This window comes from Pan troglodytes, chromosome 11 (genome assembly GCF_028858775.2).
Source record: "Pan troglodytes isolate AG18354 chromosome 11, NHGRI_mPanTro3-v2.0_pri, whole genome shotgun sequence".
NCBI lineage: Eukaryota > Metazoa > Chordata > Mammalia > Primates > Hominidae > Pan > Pan troglodytes.
In genome coordinates, this window is record NC_072409.2 from 23,963,799 (window position 1) to 23,980,607 (window position 16,809).

Sequence of the window (16,809 nt, forward strand, 5' to 3'; positions counted from 1 at the left end):
CTCATTTGCTTATTTGCTAATACATTTATAATTAAGATTCTTACTTAAGTCAAAAGTAATTGAGTGAGTTAACCTGAAAAGCACTTCATTAAAAAGGTAGAGGAATCAGAAGTGATCTTGGAAAGTGTGTGTGTGTGCGCGCGCGCGTGTGTGCGTGTGCGTGTGTGTGTATGTGTGTGTGGTGCCTTTGATAGGAACAGTATTTATATTGAAATTGAATTCTGAGCCCCCTAGCAACCAAGGCAAAAGGAGAAATTAATGGATTATTTCCATTCTACTAGAGAAATCATTGGTAACTTCAGGAGAGGTAAATTTCCTTATTGGTGTTCAATTCCAAGAAGAAAGCATCCTTTCATTTCTTCACTGTCTCTTTATGTGGAATCTCTTACCATCTCCTATGTTTTCTATTTATTGATACATCTCTGATCAAGCCACAACAATTTCTTGCTTTCCTGGTCAACTGAGAAGAGTGTAGATAATAAAATAATCATTTGCATAAGTAAGTATGTTGAGATATGTACTTTCAGGGACAGAGCATCACGTGCAAAGGCCTGAAGTGGAAAAGAGCTTGGAGTACTTGATCCTATAAGAAAGTTCAGGTGCCAGGGCAGGAGATGAGGCTGGCCAGGCGTCAGGACCAGGCGCACAGGCCCAAGATGCACTGTGGGGAGTTTTATAGCAGAAGCAATGGGGAGAGTTTGGGGCAGGGAAGGATCAGAATCCACGTATGTTTTATAAGGATTCTCTGGTTGCTCTGCAGTGACTGGGCTGAGAGAGGAGGCTGGGAAGCTGTTGCAGTTAGTGGTCCCTGTAAGAGGTAATTAACACAGATGAAAATGGTACAGATGGAAGGAGCTTGGAAGACAGAGTGCTAATTAGGGTTTTACTTTCTCATGACATTAAAATATGCTACTGGGGCAGAGTCCGCATCACCAATTTCTGTCCTCCCTCAAAGCAGGGCTAAATGGGAAGGGACTTTCCAGTCCATGTGGCTGGACACAGCACCTGCTCGGGGTTCAAGACCCTAAGGGACTTTCTTTTGTTTACATCCTGTGAGGCCCATGTCCTTTTTAAAAACCCTCCCCTGTCTGTCTTGGGCCAAGGTGTAGGATTGGCCTGGTGTTTAAGGGGGTGTGAATCCCCTTAAACTGCTGGTGAGAGGGCAATGGAGAGAAGCGAGGAGAGAGGTATAAAAGCCCTGCCTTTTATCTTCTGTGACCGTGCATAGACACTTCACCACCTAGAATCGCTTTCCTCATCTGTGCAGTGGGAAGAATAAAATGTGACATCATCGCTGTAATTTTGCTGTTACTAATGCTACCCACTATTTGCCAAGCACCTCCTGTGCGCCCTGCCCAGTGCAAGATGCTTTGTGCACATTTTCTCATTGGCCCTCATTCAGTTTACATGACAGCTCCATGAGCATAGGCGTTATGGCCCCTTTTAATAGGTGGGAACACTGAGGCCAGAGAAGTTAAGTAACTTGTCTGAAGTCTCATAGCTAGGAAGGGGTTGAACACTGTTTGAGAATGGCTTTCTAGCAACTGTACCTTCCACTGGAAAACCCTTTTGAGGGAGTTCCCACGCTAAGACACCACCAGGTTACCCTTTTCATTTTGGTGCTTTGCAGTGCTTTAGGGCCCAAGATTTAGCCCCCAGATGATTGGAAGATAGAGCCAAGATTTGCCTAAACTGGGAGCTTTTTGGAAACTGTGGAAGAAAGCACGAAGGAGTGTGGATCTCTCCACCAGAGTGAGCACTGCTTTGGGAGAAGGACATTGCGAGGCCTCCACCCAGCCCTGTCCACATTGTCAGGGGAATTCAGGTCCTCTGTAGGCCCAGATGGCATAGTGCTTCCCCCTGCAGGTAGATACAGGAACTACAAAAGGGATAAGGCATGCCCCAGGGGACACTGGCAAAGAAATGTGATTGTCTGTGAATAAAGACTCACTGCCTGTGGCTTCAGGAATTCCATTTTTCTCTAGTTTAGGGAATTAGATGCATGTATGCCCCAAGATGGCACATACAAGGATGTTCATCGCAGGTGATGGTGCTAGCAAAAAATGAGAAACACCCTAAATGTCCATTGATAGGAGAATGAGAATTCGGTAGTGGTGAGTCCCTTCCAGGGAATGGGATGGAGTATTGGAAGAGTTGAGCTTTATGTCATTGAACTGGTAAGAAAAGATCTTCAAAATACATTTTTAGTGGAAAAAAAGATGGAGCAGAAAATGTTCAGTTGTGAGTTGATTTATGTAATCAGATGATAAGCTTGTATATGTATATATACGTGTTTATAAAGTACAAGAGCAAGTCAGGAAGGGCAGACATCAACACATATCAGTTGTTACCATGGGTGGTGGGTTGAGACTTCCACTCTGGGTTCTGGGTACTGAGTTCTCTACAGTACCCAGAATTTCTTGTTGTTAGACAAAAAAAAAAAAAAAAATTTTTTTTTGGTATCTCTTACCTAGGTTTCAGGTGCTAAACTTTTTGTATATATATTGACTAATTTAATAATCAGAACTACCCTGTGAGATAATACCTCTGTTACCTCTTTCACTCTCTCTCTCTCTCTTTTTTTTTTTTTTTTTTTTTTTTTGGTATCTCTTACCTAGGTTCCAGGTGCTAAACACTATATATAATATATACACACACACACACACACACACACACACTCTACACACTCACACACACTAATTTAATCATCAGAACTACCCTGTGAGATAATACCTATGTTATTTCTCTCTCTCTCTTTTTTTTTTTTTTTTGCCTGGGAAGCTGGGGCACAGATTGGGTAAGTAACTTGCCCAAGGTTACTGTTGGCAGGTGGCAGAGCTAGGGTGGAATTCCTACAGCCTACCTCCAGGGCTGTGGCTCTTAACCACACTTTCTTCACTTGTCTCTCCAAATTCCATGTGTATCTAATGTGTCTGTGCTCACATTAAAGTGGAGAAGTGTGGTCTGCCTGACTACTGATCTGAAAGAGCACTGCTCTGTGTCCTAATTTGAACAGATTCCTGAGGCTATCTGGCATATAGAAAACTCATTAAATATCTTGTTCAGTGATGAATGAATGGATGGTTGGCTAAACGAGTGAAAATGAGCAGGGAGAGGTTCTAAAGGAAACAGAACATGTAATGTGCCTCAAGGAACTTGTCTTGTAGTCTTAAAGACAAGATCACGAATGTGACTCACAGCCTGTGGTATAGACGGCAGCACAGTCACAGAAGTGTGCTGGATGCTCTTGGAGGACAGAGTCAGCCACAATCTGGGAAGCTTTTCTGGAGGTCGTGGGAAAGGAGCTGAGTGTTGAAGGCAGCGCAGATACGAGGAAATGTGGATTAAAGAAGGATGTTTCTTAAAAAGAAGAAAGTTGAGGGACACGTGTTTGTGTCCATATAGATTCGAGGTTTAGAGAATTTCTGGGACCTGTGTTTGGGAGAAGGAACTGGCAGCCTCAGGAAGGGAATTAGCATGCATTTAGTACCTACCATGTGCTAGGTACTGTATACGCAGTTTACAGTTTCTTAAATCTTTTCAACAGTTGCTTTTAATTTTATTATTATTTTGAGACAGAATCTCGCGGTGTTGCCCCAGCTGGAGTGCAGTGGCTCGATCATAGCTCACCATAGTCTCGATCTTTTGGGCTCAAGCAAACCTCCCAAGTCAGCCTCCTGAGTAGCTAGGACTGCAGGTGCGCACCATTATGCCTGGATAATTTTAAATTAAAAAAAAAAATTTTGTGGCATCTCACCATGTTGTCCAGGCTACTCTTGAACTCCTGGCCTCAAGTAATCCTCCTGCCTCTGTCTCCCAAAGTGCTGGGATTGCAGGCCTGAGCTGCTGTGCCCAGGCAACAATTGATATTTATATACTTATTTATTTAGAGACGGAGTCTCGCTCTGTAGCTCAGGCTGTAGTGCAGTGGTGCAATCTTGGCTCATGGTAACCTCCGCCTCCTGGGGTCAAGCAATTCTTCTGCCTCAGCCTCCTGAGTAGCTGGGATTACAGCCACCCGCCACCATGCCCAGCTAATTTTTTGTATTTTTAGTAGAGACGTGGTTTCACCATGTTGGCCAGGCTGGCCTCGAACTCCTGACTTCAGGTGATCCACCCGCCTCGGCCTCCCAAAGTGCTGGGATTACAGGCCTGAGCCACTGCGCCTGACCAGCAATTGCTTTTTAAATATAGAAACAGGCACAGAGAGTTTAGGCAATTGGCTCAGTGTCACACAGCAAGTCATCTACAGAGCCAACACCATTGTCCGGTGTGTCTGAACACACAAAGCCCCAGCTAGGCAAGGTGCAGCTGCGAAGAGCAGGCATGCATAATTTTTTCCTCCCTTCTGGGTCACTAAGATGGGTCTTAGACCAGTTCTCCTTCCTGTTGTTGAGTCTCTGTTTCCGAAAAGAGAAAACCTTGCCCTTTGAGGTCTGCACCCTGAAATAAGCTGGGTGACTCATCATTACGTGTCCTTGCTTGAGACTTTTTTGGAATACCTCTGTTGCACGTGCTTCTCAGCACAGTGATCTGATAGTCTTGTGACCTTGAGGTCCACCCCATGCTTGCCTTTGGTGTATGGTTTTGAACACAGAAGCATGTGTGCGTCTGCCGTGTTAACACATCCCGTTAGTCCCCCTACACTGTGACCCTCTCCAGTCTATTTCTCACTCCTCTGCTAAGCAGAGAATCATGTCAGCCTGGTCTATGATTTTGGGGTTTCAGAGTTGGCTCCAAAGAGCTGAGTGAGGCAAATTTGCCTCCTGAGAGCATTAATCCAAGTAGCAAGTTATTAAGTTTGAAGACATACACATATAATTTACATTTCCATAATCATAACGTGCTGCCAGAATAGTCATCTGGTGATGGATAGTATCTTAGTCGTGCCATCTGCTGGGTCAGATCGAGATTTCTCTATGATTTGAGTTGGTGGAATGCCCCAGGGTCAAGTTTCACCAGTAAACACGTGATAACAAGTATGGGAACACAGCACTCTAATGACCATCCCTGCATGCGGTGGGCTCTCCCCAGATCTTGCAATTTTCCTTTTCAGCCGTAGCTCATTGAATTCCTCAGTGATAGGCATTGTGCTAATAGGGCTCCTCTAAGTAAAGAGAAAGGAGAATGGTGATCTTCATTTTGTAGGAGAGAAAACAGAAGAACAGAGAGGTTTGGTAACTTGTGTGAGGTGGCACAGCTAATATGCCATTGATTCAGGAAGACTGGTGGATCCTGTGGAGCTGTCATGGCTAGAGAGGGGTGTGGTTGATGGAGAGTCACCAATGTGCAGATGGATGTGTTGGATGTGACTTACCACCTGCAGGCAGCTTCCTACAAAGAGCAAGGACACAGCCATGGCCTTGGAGGGGCAGCCCTCTGGCCTTCAAGTCCTGTCAAAATTCCTGCTGCTGCTGATAGTGCCGAGTTGGGGTGTGCATCCCGCCATAACTGAGATGCTCCAATTGTCCTTCTGGTGTTTTCTTAAACCCTGTGGAACCTCAGAGCCCCCAGGCTCTGGATCTGGTTCAATGACCTGGTAGCAACACCAGCCAGCATAGCTCAAGTGCTCACTGCTGGGATGGGAGAAACTGAGGACAGTTTTCCAGGCCCAGAAGTCAGGTGCCCATAGGTGCAACCCTCAGCCTGCCTGGAGTTATCCCTGAGTGTCCCAGAGCCCCTAATGTCTCTACTTTAATGACCTGTGACCACCATGAGAGCAAATACAGTCTTTCCTTCTAAATACAGCCCTGAATCAGAAAGACATAGAAGTTTAACTTGGGACAGGATCTTAGCAAACAAGTCCAACCTGCTCATTGCCAGAGGGCAAAACCAAGACCTAGCAAGGGGAGAAGTAACCCTAGGACACCCATCAAGCTAATGGCACAACAGGGACCTGCTGGGTCTCTGTCTCACAGGCTCAAGCTCTGCTGCCTAAGGCTACTCACTCTGTAGGCTGCTCTGGTGAGAGAAGTAAAATGAGTGGTCTGGTGCACGTAACCATGGGTGAGGATCTTGCGATCCCCCAGGTGGCCTGAGCCTCAGGGATCAAGGTAGCAATGGTGGGTGAGTTTGAAAGGCTGGCAGGGTGGCTACAGGGGAGAAAGCATTACCAGCTTTGTTTAGGAAATAACTCTCCTGTTTAATGATGCCCTTTAAAATAAGCAAGCAATGGTTTGTAGAAATGGAGACAAGAAGGCAGTAGGAGCAGAGACCGTCCTCTTCCCCTTCCCTGCATGACCCACACACAGTTTAGTGGCATTAAACAGCAATGGATGGAGCTGTTCCTGCAGGATTCTGATGGCCACTGCACCAAGACCATATCCCAAGAGCCTGCGTAGATGTTGAAAGTCTGTCTCAGGAATCTTGTTTATCATCAGTTTCGCCAGAAATATAAAAAAGCAGTAGAGGATGATGATATACTTGCTCTCCAAGACCCAGAAAAAGCCCATATTTATCCCTAAAGAATAGTCATTTTCAGAGGTAGATGAATAGTCTACGCTTGAGTGGCTGTCTGAGTTTCTAATCTCAGAGTCCTGTGATGGGGAAACTGAGGCGCAGAGGGGAAGGAGACCCAGGGCTGGCCTCCTGCGTCCTGGGCTGTGCCTCTTGTACTCCTGAACCCTATGTTTCCCTTCCCATCTTGGGGCTTCAGGGTCCCTTTCTGTAAAATACTGGGGGTGGGCAGCCTGTGGGAGACTCAGTGACTTGGCCCAGGCCCTCTCTGGCGCTGGCTCTCCGTGGTGTTCTCATCAAGGGCATTAACCTCCTCTCCGTTCTCAAGGTTGCTGCTGGCCTATTTATAGAACTGACCAAGAGGATTCTACTGTTGCTGGTGATAAAGAATACAAATGATGCTCTGCGCATTGTTCTTTATTCTTTCCTTCACTTTTTTTTTTTAAACTCCTTGGTCAACGTTTTGCTACCGCATGGTTTTCGATCTCCATGCAGACATGCTGAGGGGGAGGGGAGTGGGCTCTGCCATTTGCTGAGCTCCTCCTGTGTGGCCAAGAAGGCTCTGAACTTTATGCACATTGTCTCATTTAACCCACGCTGCCCTGGGAGGTGAGCATTGTCCTTCTCCCCAGTTCACACATGCTGCTTTGCAAGGGGAAGCAACTGGCCCAAGGACTGTCCACTGGTAAGCCGTGGAAGTGCGACTGGAATCCCATTTTCTCTGTCTCCACAATCCACGTGTGATTTTTCCACTTGCACTCCTCTGTTCCTGACCTGAGCATAACCTTCCAGACTAGATGTGGGTGCAGGAGAATGCCTGTGGATGTTAACGGTTTCTTTTGGGGGCAATATTTACTTTCTTAATCAATCAGGCAGTCTTTTTTCAGGACCTACTGTGTGCCGGATGATTCTTTATCTCTCACCAGGCTGCAAGCATCATTGAGGACCTACTGTGCACCAGATGATGCCTTGTCTCTCACCAGGCATGTGTCCTGAAGACCTTCTATGGACCTGGCTATGCTTTGCTCTTCACTACGCACAAGTTTCACAAATACCTACTGTGCGCAGGACAATGCTATATCCCTCACCAGGCTCAAGTGTCATAAGGACCTACTGTGTGCCACGCGATGCCTTGTCTCTCACCAGGCGTGTGTCATGAAAACCTATTGTGTACCAGGCAATGCCTTGTCTCTCACGAGGCTCAAGTGTCATGAGGACCTACTGTGTGCCAGGCAATGCCTTGTTCCTCACCAGGCATAAGTGTCATGAGGACCTGATGTGTGCTGGGTGATGCCTCCTTGTTTCTCACCAGGCTGCAGCCTGTCATGAGGATAGACCCACTTTGTTTCCTCTAGGCTTGGCACACAGTAGGCATTTGGTCAGCCCTTGTTGAATGAATGCTGTGGTGTAGTGTTGCAGTCTGTCTAGGAAGGAGCAGAGAAGGAGGCAGGCCAGGCGGAACAGCACTGGAGCAGGGAGCTGTGCCCTCATGGAAGAGGGAGCAGGGGGCAGAGACGAGAGGGAGAGGAAAAGAGAGGTCAGGAAGACAGGGGCCATGGAGGACGTGGTGGCCTCAGAGGCTTCTGCTGACGTCTCCTGTGCCGTGAACCACTTTCCACTTTGCTCTGGGGGAAGCCCACTTGGTCTCAGGCTTTCTCCATCCTGCCTCTTCACCTTAACAGGGATTTGATTTTCCCGACTGTTCCGCCAGGGGAGCCCTGGGGAATGTTAAAAGAATACTGTAAATCTTACCCTGCGCATCTTCACAAAAATCTTTTTTAAAAGCAGAATTTTGGAGAGACGCCATCCTCGTTATCCCTCCACTGGGGACTGGGATTTAGCTGTAGAATTGAGGGCCTGGGTGCCTCCTGGCTCACCCTTCCTCTGCTGAGAGAGGCTCAAATGTCAGGGACTTGCCTCTTCCCACAGGCCTTGCCTAGCCAGGGCTCCCTCCTGTCTTTGAAAGCTCAGCCCAGGGTCTAGTTTGTCTGTTGAGAGTGTTGGGGAGTTGGTAGAGCTGTATGTGCAAATTGGGGCAAGCTTGGGGGACGCAGAGAGCTAAGTGTTCACCCCCCTTCTTAGGCATATTGGTTTTTTTTCTCTGATATTGAAAGCAATGTGACCTCATTGTGGAACATTTGGAAAATATTGAGAAACAGGAAGAGCAAAATAATAATCACCCATAATCCTACCACCCAGAGAGAAGCACTGCTAGCATCTTGGCACATTACTTCTCAGTTTTGTTTCATTTTGTTTTTCCAGTATGATTTTTCTCTTAACATAACTGACTTCATACTATAAGACATGATTTATAGCCTTTTAACCCCACTTAACATTAAAATATATCACATTTCCATGGCATTACAACCTTTGTAAATAGGATTTCAATGGCAGCATAAAATTTCAGTGTGTGTGAATTCAAATTTATTCAAACAGCCAGATGGTGCTGCCATAACAAAATACCATAGACTGGGTGGCTTTAGCAATAGACATTTAATTTCTCACAGTTCTGGAGTCCAGAAGTCTGAGATCAGGGTGCCATTGTTCTCGGGTTCTGGTGAGGGCCCACTTTCAGACTTGAAAACTTCCATCTTCTCATTGTGTCCCTACACGGAAGAGAGACCAGAACTCTCTCTCTCTTCCTACAAAGCTACTGATCCCATCATGAGGTTCCTACCCTCATGGCCTCATCTAACTCCAGTTACCCCCTAAAGGCCTCATCTCCAAAGTACCATCACATTGAGGATAGGGCTTCGGCGTATGGATCTGGAGGGAAATACATTCAGTCCCTAACACAGGCTATGTTTATTGTTAATCCTAGTGCTTAGTGAGTGTCTCCTTGGGTCAATGTCTTCATCTCAGCTGCAGGCGCCTTGTGGTGAAGCAATATGGCAGACCTCAGCTTCCACCCCAGGCTGTAGAGTTTTGGGCTTGCCTCTCCTCACGGTGGTTCCATCTGAAGACTGGGAAATGTACAATAAAGATGGTGTTCCACACTCAGAATTAGTTGCTATAAAAAAGGAACTTCTTTTTTTTAAATTAATTATTACTATTTTTTTGAGAAGGAGTCTCATTCTGTTGCCCAGGCTGGAGTGCAGTGGCACGATCTCGGCTCACTGCAACCTCCACCTCCAGGGTTCAAGTGATTCTCTTGCCTCAGCCTCCCAAGTAGCTGGGATTACAGGTGCCCACCACCATGCCCAGTTAATTTTTGTATTTTTAGTAGAGACAGCATTTCACCATGTTGGCCAGGGTGGTTTTGAACTCCTGGTCTCAGGTGCTCTGCCTGCCTCGGCCTCCCAAAGTGCTGGGATTACAGGCGTGAGCCACCGCACCCGGCTGAGAAAGGAACTTCTTACTCACTGTGTGGGCAGGCAGTTTCCCTCCATTTCTTCATCTGACAAATGAGATCCTCCTTCTCCTCTGCAGTCCCCCTCCCCCATTGGATTTCATTAGGATTTCATGAGATAATGCATATCAGGTGCAGCGCAGAGTGGCCGACACATACAAGCCCTTTATAAATGTTAAGCGATTGCTATTACCATTGTTTTTATCTGTCGACTCTGTGCTTGGTATTTTATCAGGGTCCCCAAGATGACACCTGGGTTCAGTGATTCTCTAGAAAGGCTAACAGGATTCAGCATATGGTTGTCCGTGGCTAGGGTTTATTACATCCAAAGGATACAGAGCAGAATGATCAGGGGGAAAGGGTGCATTGGGCAGAGTCCAGAGGAGACCAGGCACAGGCTTCCACGGGTCCCCTCCCTGTGAGTTCCACAGAACACACTAATTCCTCCAGCATCAAATGGTGACAAAGGTGTGGAATGTTGTCTATCAGGGGAGCTCATTAGAGAGCACCCACAGTTTTTATTGGGGGCTGGTAGACATAGACCCTGTCTACTTGTACCCACCTTCCAGACTCCCAGGAGGAAAGCAGGCTGAGCATAAACCACACTGTTTACAGACAGTCTAAGCACATGAGCCACATTTCTCAGTCAGGGAATGGTGGGACACTCCCCAAATCCAAGTTCCGAGATGCCAGCCAAAGGCCGGCCTTGTAAACGAGCCTTCCTGAGGATAACAGTGTCAGGCCTGCAATGCGAACTCCTCCGCAGAGGTATCCTAAAAGATCATATTTCTTGTATTTGGACCACTTCAGGATAGGGGTGGGACAGATGTCCTTGTTTTCACAGGACAAAATCGAGGGCTAGAGAAGGAAAGGGACTTCAGGGCTGGCCTCTTCTTCCACGTGGGGCTCCTGAGAAAAACCAAGGTCTGGGCCAGGGGAGGGTGTTCCTCCACACCCCCGGCACCTCCCTTCCTCTAACCTGTGTATCCCTCTCTCCCTAGGCTCTGAAGGGCTCCAAGAAGCTGGTGCTGTCTGTGTACTCAGCAGGGCGCATCCCCGGGGGCTACGTCACCAACCACATCTACACCTGGGTGGACCCGCAGGGCCGCAGCATCTCCCCACCCTCGGGCCTGCCCCAGCCCCACGGTGGTGTCCTGAGACAGCAGGAGGGTGACCGGAGGACCACCCTGCACCTCCTGCAAGGAAGGGATGAGAAAAAGGTGAGTGGGGTGGGGAAAGGAGACCAGCCTCTCAGACACCATATTCTCCCTCCAAACCCAGAACAGCAAAGCTGCTTGGAGGCTGCAAGAAGAGGCTGGTTCTGTCCAGGCTCTGTCTTCCCTCAAGTCTGTACTGAAGGGTGGTGTTTTTTCTTTGCTTTTCTTTTTGACCTGTGTAGTGTATGTTATAATACAGGCTAAGCTGCCACAATAAAAGAGCTTAAATACTGTGATTTATTTATTGATTGGTTTACTTATCTATTTGGAGACAGAGTCTCACTCTGTCGCCCAGGGTGGAATGCGGTCACGAGATCTTGGCTCGCTGCAACCTCTGCCTCCAGGGTTCAAGCAATTCTTGTGCCTCAGCCTCCTGAGTAGCTGGGATTACAGGCGTGCACCACCATGCCCGGCTGAATACTGTGATTTAAATGAGAGTTTTTTTTTTTCTCCGTCATGTAACAGAATAGAGGGACAGTCTCATCTGGGGGACAGTTCTGCTCCAGGACTTATCCTGGGACCCAGATTCCCTCCATCTTCCATCCCCCAGGGTGTTGCCCCTTCTCGTGGTTGAAGCTGGGCCACATCAGGTCCCCTTTCTACCTCCCAGGAAAGGGGAAGAGAGGCATCTCTTTAATTTCAAGATCACCAAACTTCCCACTGGCCTAGACCCAGATGCATGGCCACACATAGCTGCCAGGAATGTGGCCAGGATTGCTGCTCCACAGGGAATCTTGTGCAGTGTGGATCTTGGGCGTAAGTAACAGAAACCAGCCCTGGCCATTTTACAGAGCAGGGATGTACTGGAAGGACAGGGGCAGTCCCAGAATTGAAGCCGAGAATCTCAGGGTGCAGCCTGCAGTAGGGGGATGTCCACCATTCTGCTCTCAGTGTCCTTCCCCTGAAGATTCCCAACGAGGGAGCACCTCACGGGCTGGCAGGGATGTCTAGGGACTTTGATTGACAAGACCACCAAGACTGTAGCCAGTGGGAGAGGGGCGGTTGCCCAAAGCACTGTGGGGTGTTCTAACTTGCAGAAGGGGGCAGGGACACCAATAGATGTCCCCTATGGAGCCCTCCTGACCCCAGACCTGGACTGTTTCTTGAAACACAGGAAGGCTGAAATGGTCCCTGATGTCTTACCCTTCTCTCTGGGTGCTGTTTGCATTGCACCCCTTGGTTACTCCTGGAACCAAGAACGTAGCTCCTGCAGGCAGCTCCCTGGTGTGTAGGACATTAACATTGACTGCCAGGAGGCCACATGGCTTGGGGCTCCGAGCCAAGTGCCATGCCTCTGGAAACTCTTTCTCAGCTCTCCTTTTCCTGTCGATAAGACTGTAACATTTATTTAATGTGTTTTGTGTTCTTTGCTCAAACGTCAATATGCAGGACGCGGCAGAGATCACAGCAGCTTCTATTGGAGGCGAGCGGCAGCAGGTAGCTTGTTGGTATGCACCACAGCAGCCCGGGCCGCGTCAAGGTTGCCAGGGCTGGGTGGGCTCGTACCCTCTCCCCACCAGGGAACTTGTTCTCTGACAATCTTGAGAGAATGCTGCCAGTGGTTATTGAGTCATGATCAAGGGCAGCTGTCTAGTGTTGGGCACAGAACTTGTTTTATCTTTTTCTCAGCCCCTTTTCTATGCAGGGCATGGGGTGAGTTGAGCTTATCATTGATGGAGAGCCCTTGTGTGCCCAGCCCTGTGCTCACAGTGTCTTCCTGAGTCCTCCTCGCAGCCACACTGGGAGGTAGGTGTCGTCCTCCCCATTTTGCAGATGAGGAACCTGAGGCTCAGCGCTGTGGCAACCACAGCCCAGCCAGCACGTCTCCTAGTGTTTGCTGAGCACCTGGGTGCCTGACAATGTTATGGGAGTGGACAAGAGCACTGGGGCCCTGCTCTTGGGAAGCATCCAGAGTTTGGAGGTGGTGGGAAGAGTGAGACAATAATCCCAAAATGAGCACCAGTGGGCAAGATAATTAAGACAGTGCAAACTGATGGGAGGAAGTGAAATCAGGAGCCGGGTAGAAAGTGCCAAAGAGGTACGGGCTGTTTTGGATGAGGTGATCAGGGAGGACTTCTCTGAGGAGATGGCTTCCGAGCTGAGACCTAGAGAGGGAGAAGGAGCTGCCATGTGCCATTCGGGGACTGAAAATCCCAAGCAGCAAGGACAGCATGTGCAAAGGCCCTGAAGTAATACTGAAGCCAGTGTCTGCAAGGATTGAGCAGATGGGAGGGTGGGGGTTAGGTAAGGTGCCTCTGGGACTCTCAGAATAACTCATATAAGAATGTGGGGCTGGGCACAGTGGCTCACACCTGTAATCCCAGCTCTTTGGGAGGCTGAGGCAGGAGGGTTGCTTGAGCGCAGGAGTTTGAGATCAGCCTAGGCAACGTAGTGAGACCTTGTCTCTACAAGTATTTTTTAAAAAATTAGCCGGGTATGATGGCATGTGTCTGTGGTCCCAGCTACTTGGGAGGCTGAGATGGGAGGATCACCTGAGCCCAGGAGATTCAGGCTTCAGTGAGCTGTGATTGCCCCATTGTACCCTAGCCTAAGCAACAGAGTGAGCTCCTGTCTCAAGAATAAAATAATGCAGAGGTGGAGGCTGCATGAATCATTCTCCAGGGAGGACCCAGATACCGAAGGAGGCAGGAGACACCCTGAACCATCCCAGAGAGAGGCCGTCCCAGATTCCACAGCCCCAGACTGGCGCGTCTACCCTCCTCCCTGTTCCTCCTCTTCCTGACGCAGTGTGGAAACCCCATTTCCCTATTGGGAAGGGGCATGGGCTGATGTCTCTGGATCCCTGGCTGCTGGATCCTGGGTAAGGGGCCTGGTGGGGTCTGATTCTCTTCTCTCCAGCAGCCTGGTCCCATCTTCTGATAGTCCAAAAAGCCACGGCCAGACTCTTGGACTCGTAACCATAACCTCCACAGAGGAAGTATACCTCTCAGGAAGTGGGTTCTCAGGGCAATAGTGGCATAAAAATCACACATGTAGCCAAGTTACCCCTGAAAATCCTTATGCCATCCCCTGGAGCTGGTTATAGTTTTATAGCCCTTTTCAGGAGTGTCCTTCTCTGTGCTGTGGTATGAGACCTGTCCCGTGAGGCTGAAGACAAAGTACAGAGGGAAGAACAGATGTAGTGCTCAGGGAGTCAGACGTGGCTGCTCTTAAATCACTGTCAAATCCTCAGAAGTGAACGAGGCAGGGTGCAGAGTGCTCACTGTATGGCTTCCCATGTTGTTCTAACCCGCAGCCTCTATCGCTCTCATAAACTAGAATCAATTTGTCATGGGGGGCGGCTAAGTGGGATAGCGTCAGTGTGGCAGGGATGGTAAGACCTTGGGTCCCAGGCTGCCTGGGTTCAAACCTTGGTTCTGCTTACTTTTAATTTTTTTGGATACATACCCCAAAGTGGGCTTGCTGGAGCATATGGTGGTTGTATTTTTAATTTTTGGAGGAACCACCATACTGTTTTCCCTAGTGTCTGCACCATGTTACATTCCCACCAACAGTGCACCAGGGTTCCTCTTCCTCCACATCCTGGCCAGCACCTGTTATTCTGTTGTTTTGAGAGTAGCTGTCCTCGTGGGTGTGAGGTAGTATGAGTTTTTTCCTGATCTGTCTTCACTTTGGGCCTTTATGTGATGCCTTAGCAACGTGATGACAGTGCTGAAGGTCACAGCAGGGACGTGGCGGTGTCCAGGGGCAAGGTCAATTCTGCGTCTTTTTAAGCTCTTGATCCTAACCATTCCCCTATTTCACCTCCCCAGTGTGAGGAGGCAAGTTTGTGGCACAGGACTTGTTCTGGCACATTCTATGAGGTATAAATGTGATACATGTCCTCTGAAAGGGACAGGGAGAGTGCTGTAGTGTGCAGAGAAGGGAGGTCCTGCCCACTAGAGAAATTGGGGAAGGCTTCCTGGAGGAGGCAGCATTTTAGGTTTGGACATGTGGCAGTGGAAGGGAAGGGTGACCCAGACAGAGGGAACAGCATGACAATATCCAGAGGTTAGAGAGAGCAAGACAGCTCCTAAGCGATTCCTTTGGCTGTGAAACAAGGTTGGAGAAGTAGAATGGAGTTAGCTCCTGTAGGCTGAGATGCTGGGCTGGGAATGTGTGTGGGTGGGGGACACTTTTTTTCTGTAGACAACAGAGACTTGCTGGGCATTCTCTTAGCTGGTGAGGGAAGAGGGCAAGGCAAAATCAATTCTAGGTATGCAAAGACCTTTAGCAAGACCATGAAAAAGAAGGTGTGCAAAGCTCGTTTTCAAGAGGGGTGAGAGTGGCTAAGTAAAAACACAAAGAACTTCTGGAGCCAGTAATGATGTTTCTTGTTTTAGTCACAGTGAACTTCAAAGGTGGAAAATGAACCTTGGGGGAAGGTCCCAGTACTCCCTCCTGTTTGCATATTCAGGATGAGATTGTTCCTAAGTTGAGTGGGGTGAACTCATTTCTTTGAAATGGCTTGAAATGGAGGATGGCTTGAATCAGCTTACAGGGCCAGAGGTGGCAGGAGAGAAGGAAGGAAGACCCAGGGGAGGAGGCTGCATCGGGATGGGAGAGCGAGTGTGTTGCCGTGGGGTCTTTGGGGTGGAGGGAATAAGCATGATGTTTCCAGACCCTCCTCTGAGGCAGGCGCCTTCCCTTCTCCGTGCCTTCTGCAGGCTAGAGGATCCAGTCTGAGCTGCAGGACTGATCACCTGTTCTTGAGTTCTGACTGTGAAGGTGTCATGGCTCAGCCTGGGGCCCTTGCAGAGCATCCAACAGAAACTCACAGATGGGCTTTCAGAAGGCGGCCTGCGTCTCCTGCTTCTATTGCTTCCACGTACCACACTTATACTTCTATCACCCATATTTATTGGAGATGGGGTTGTTAATGTGGCGATGAACCAGTATCCAGAGTGATAGAAGCACAGCTTCCCAGGGGCTTATCTCTTCACTGCAGTTTTCAGATTTCACTGTGGTTTTGTAGAATCATTTGACTGGCAGGCAAGTCCTATAAAATACTTACAGATAGTGTCATTATTCTGATTTTCCAGAGATGAAAATGGAGGCCTGGAGAGCCTGCATGAATTATCCCAGGTCATACAGCTAGAGAGTGGCTGGGACAGGTCAGGCTCATATCTCAGGCTTATGCCTGGTCCCTTCAGTGTCCCCTGGCTCTGGCTCTTTGGGTCTGGCCCTCGCACAGCCAGAGTGGTGGCTCCATCCAGGAGAGACAGCAGAGCCTGCCTGCACACAGCACCAGTCATCTTGGTCAGCATCTGGAATCTGCTCGGAGGAATGATGCGGGCAGGAACAGCTATTTGTAGAACTCAGATGCCCCTTTCACCCCTCCCCGGTCATTTGCCCATGAGCTTTATTGAGAACCTCCTAAGTCTTATTCCACTGCAGTGTCCCTGTCCCACGGTCCCCTACTCTGCAGTAAGCAGTTAGACCCTGCTGCAGCAGAAGCAGCCGCTCCGCCAAGCTCATGTGTCTCTAGCAGCCACAGAAACAAGATGGGACTTGCCCTTCGGCTCAGGCTGCTACAAGCCTGGAACACAAGGAGCAGGGGCTTTGGGCTCAGCAGCACTGGGTTTGAAGCTTGTTTTTGAAACTTCCTGACTGTGTGACCTTGGGCAAGCCACTTAACCTTGGATGAGTCACTTAAGCTTCCCCATCCATGATTGGAGGATGGTCACGCCAGCCATGTGAGGCTGTTTCGAGGATTAATAATCAAGGCTTATAAGCACAGAGCACAGTGCCTGGACATAGTAATGAATTCCAGCAACAACCGTCAGT

General features: G+C 48.7%; 1 protein-coding gene across 8 annotated transcripts in view; it reads left to right on the forward strand.

Annotated features, from left to right (window-relative positions):
- Positions 1 to 16,809, forward strand: part of WHRN (whirlin) — a 105,041-nt gene that overhangs the window by 16,630 nt on the left and 71,602 nt on the right. For 7 of the 8 annotated variants that reach the window (XM_063787563.1, XM_016961520.4, XM_016961522.4 and 4 more), the window contains one exon: positions 10,807 to 11,025. The exons of the other annotated variant lie outside the window; for it this stretch is intronic. In XM_063787563.1, coding sequence (XP_063643633.1) covers positions 10,807 to 11,025 — 219 coding nt within the window. The remainder of the gene's footprint in view (positions 1 to 10,806; positions 11,026 to 16,809) is intronic. 8 annotated transcript variants of the gene reach the window in all.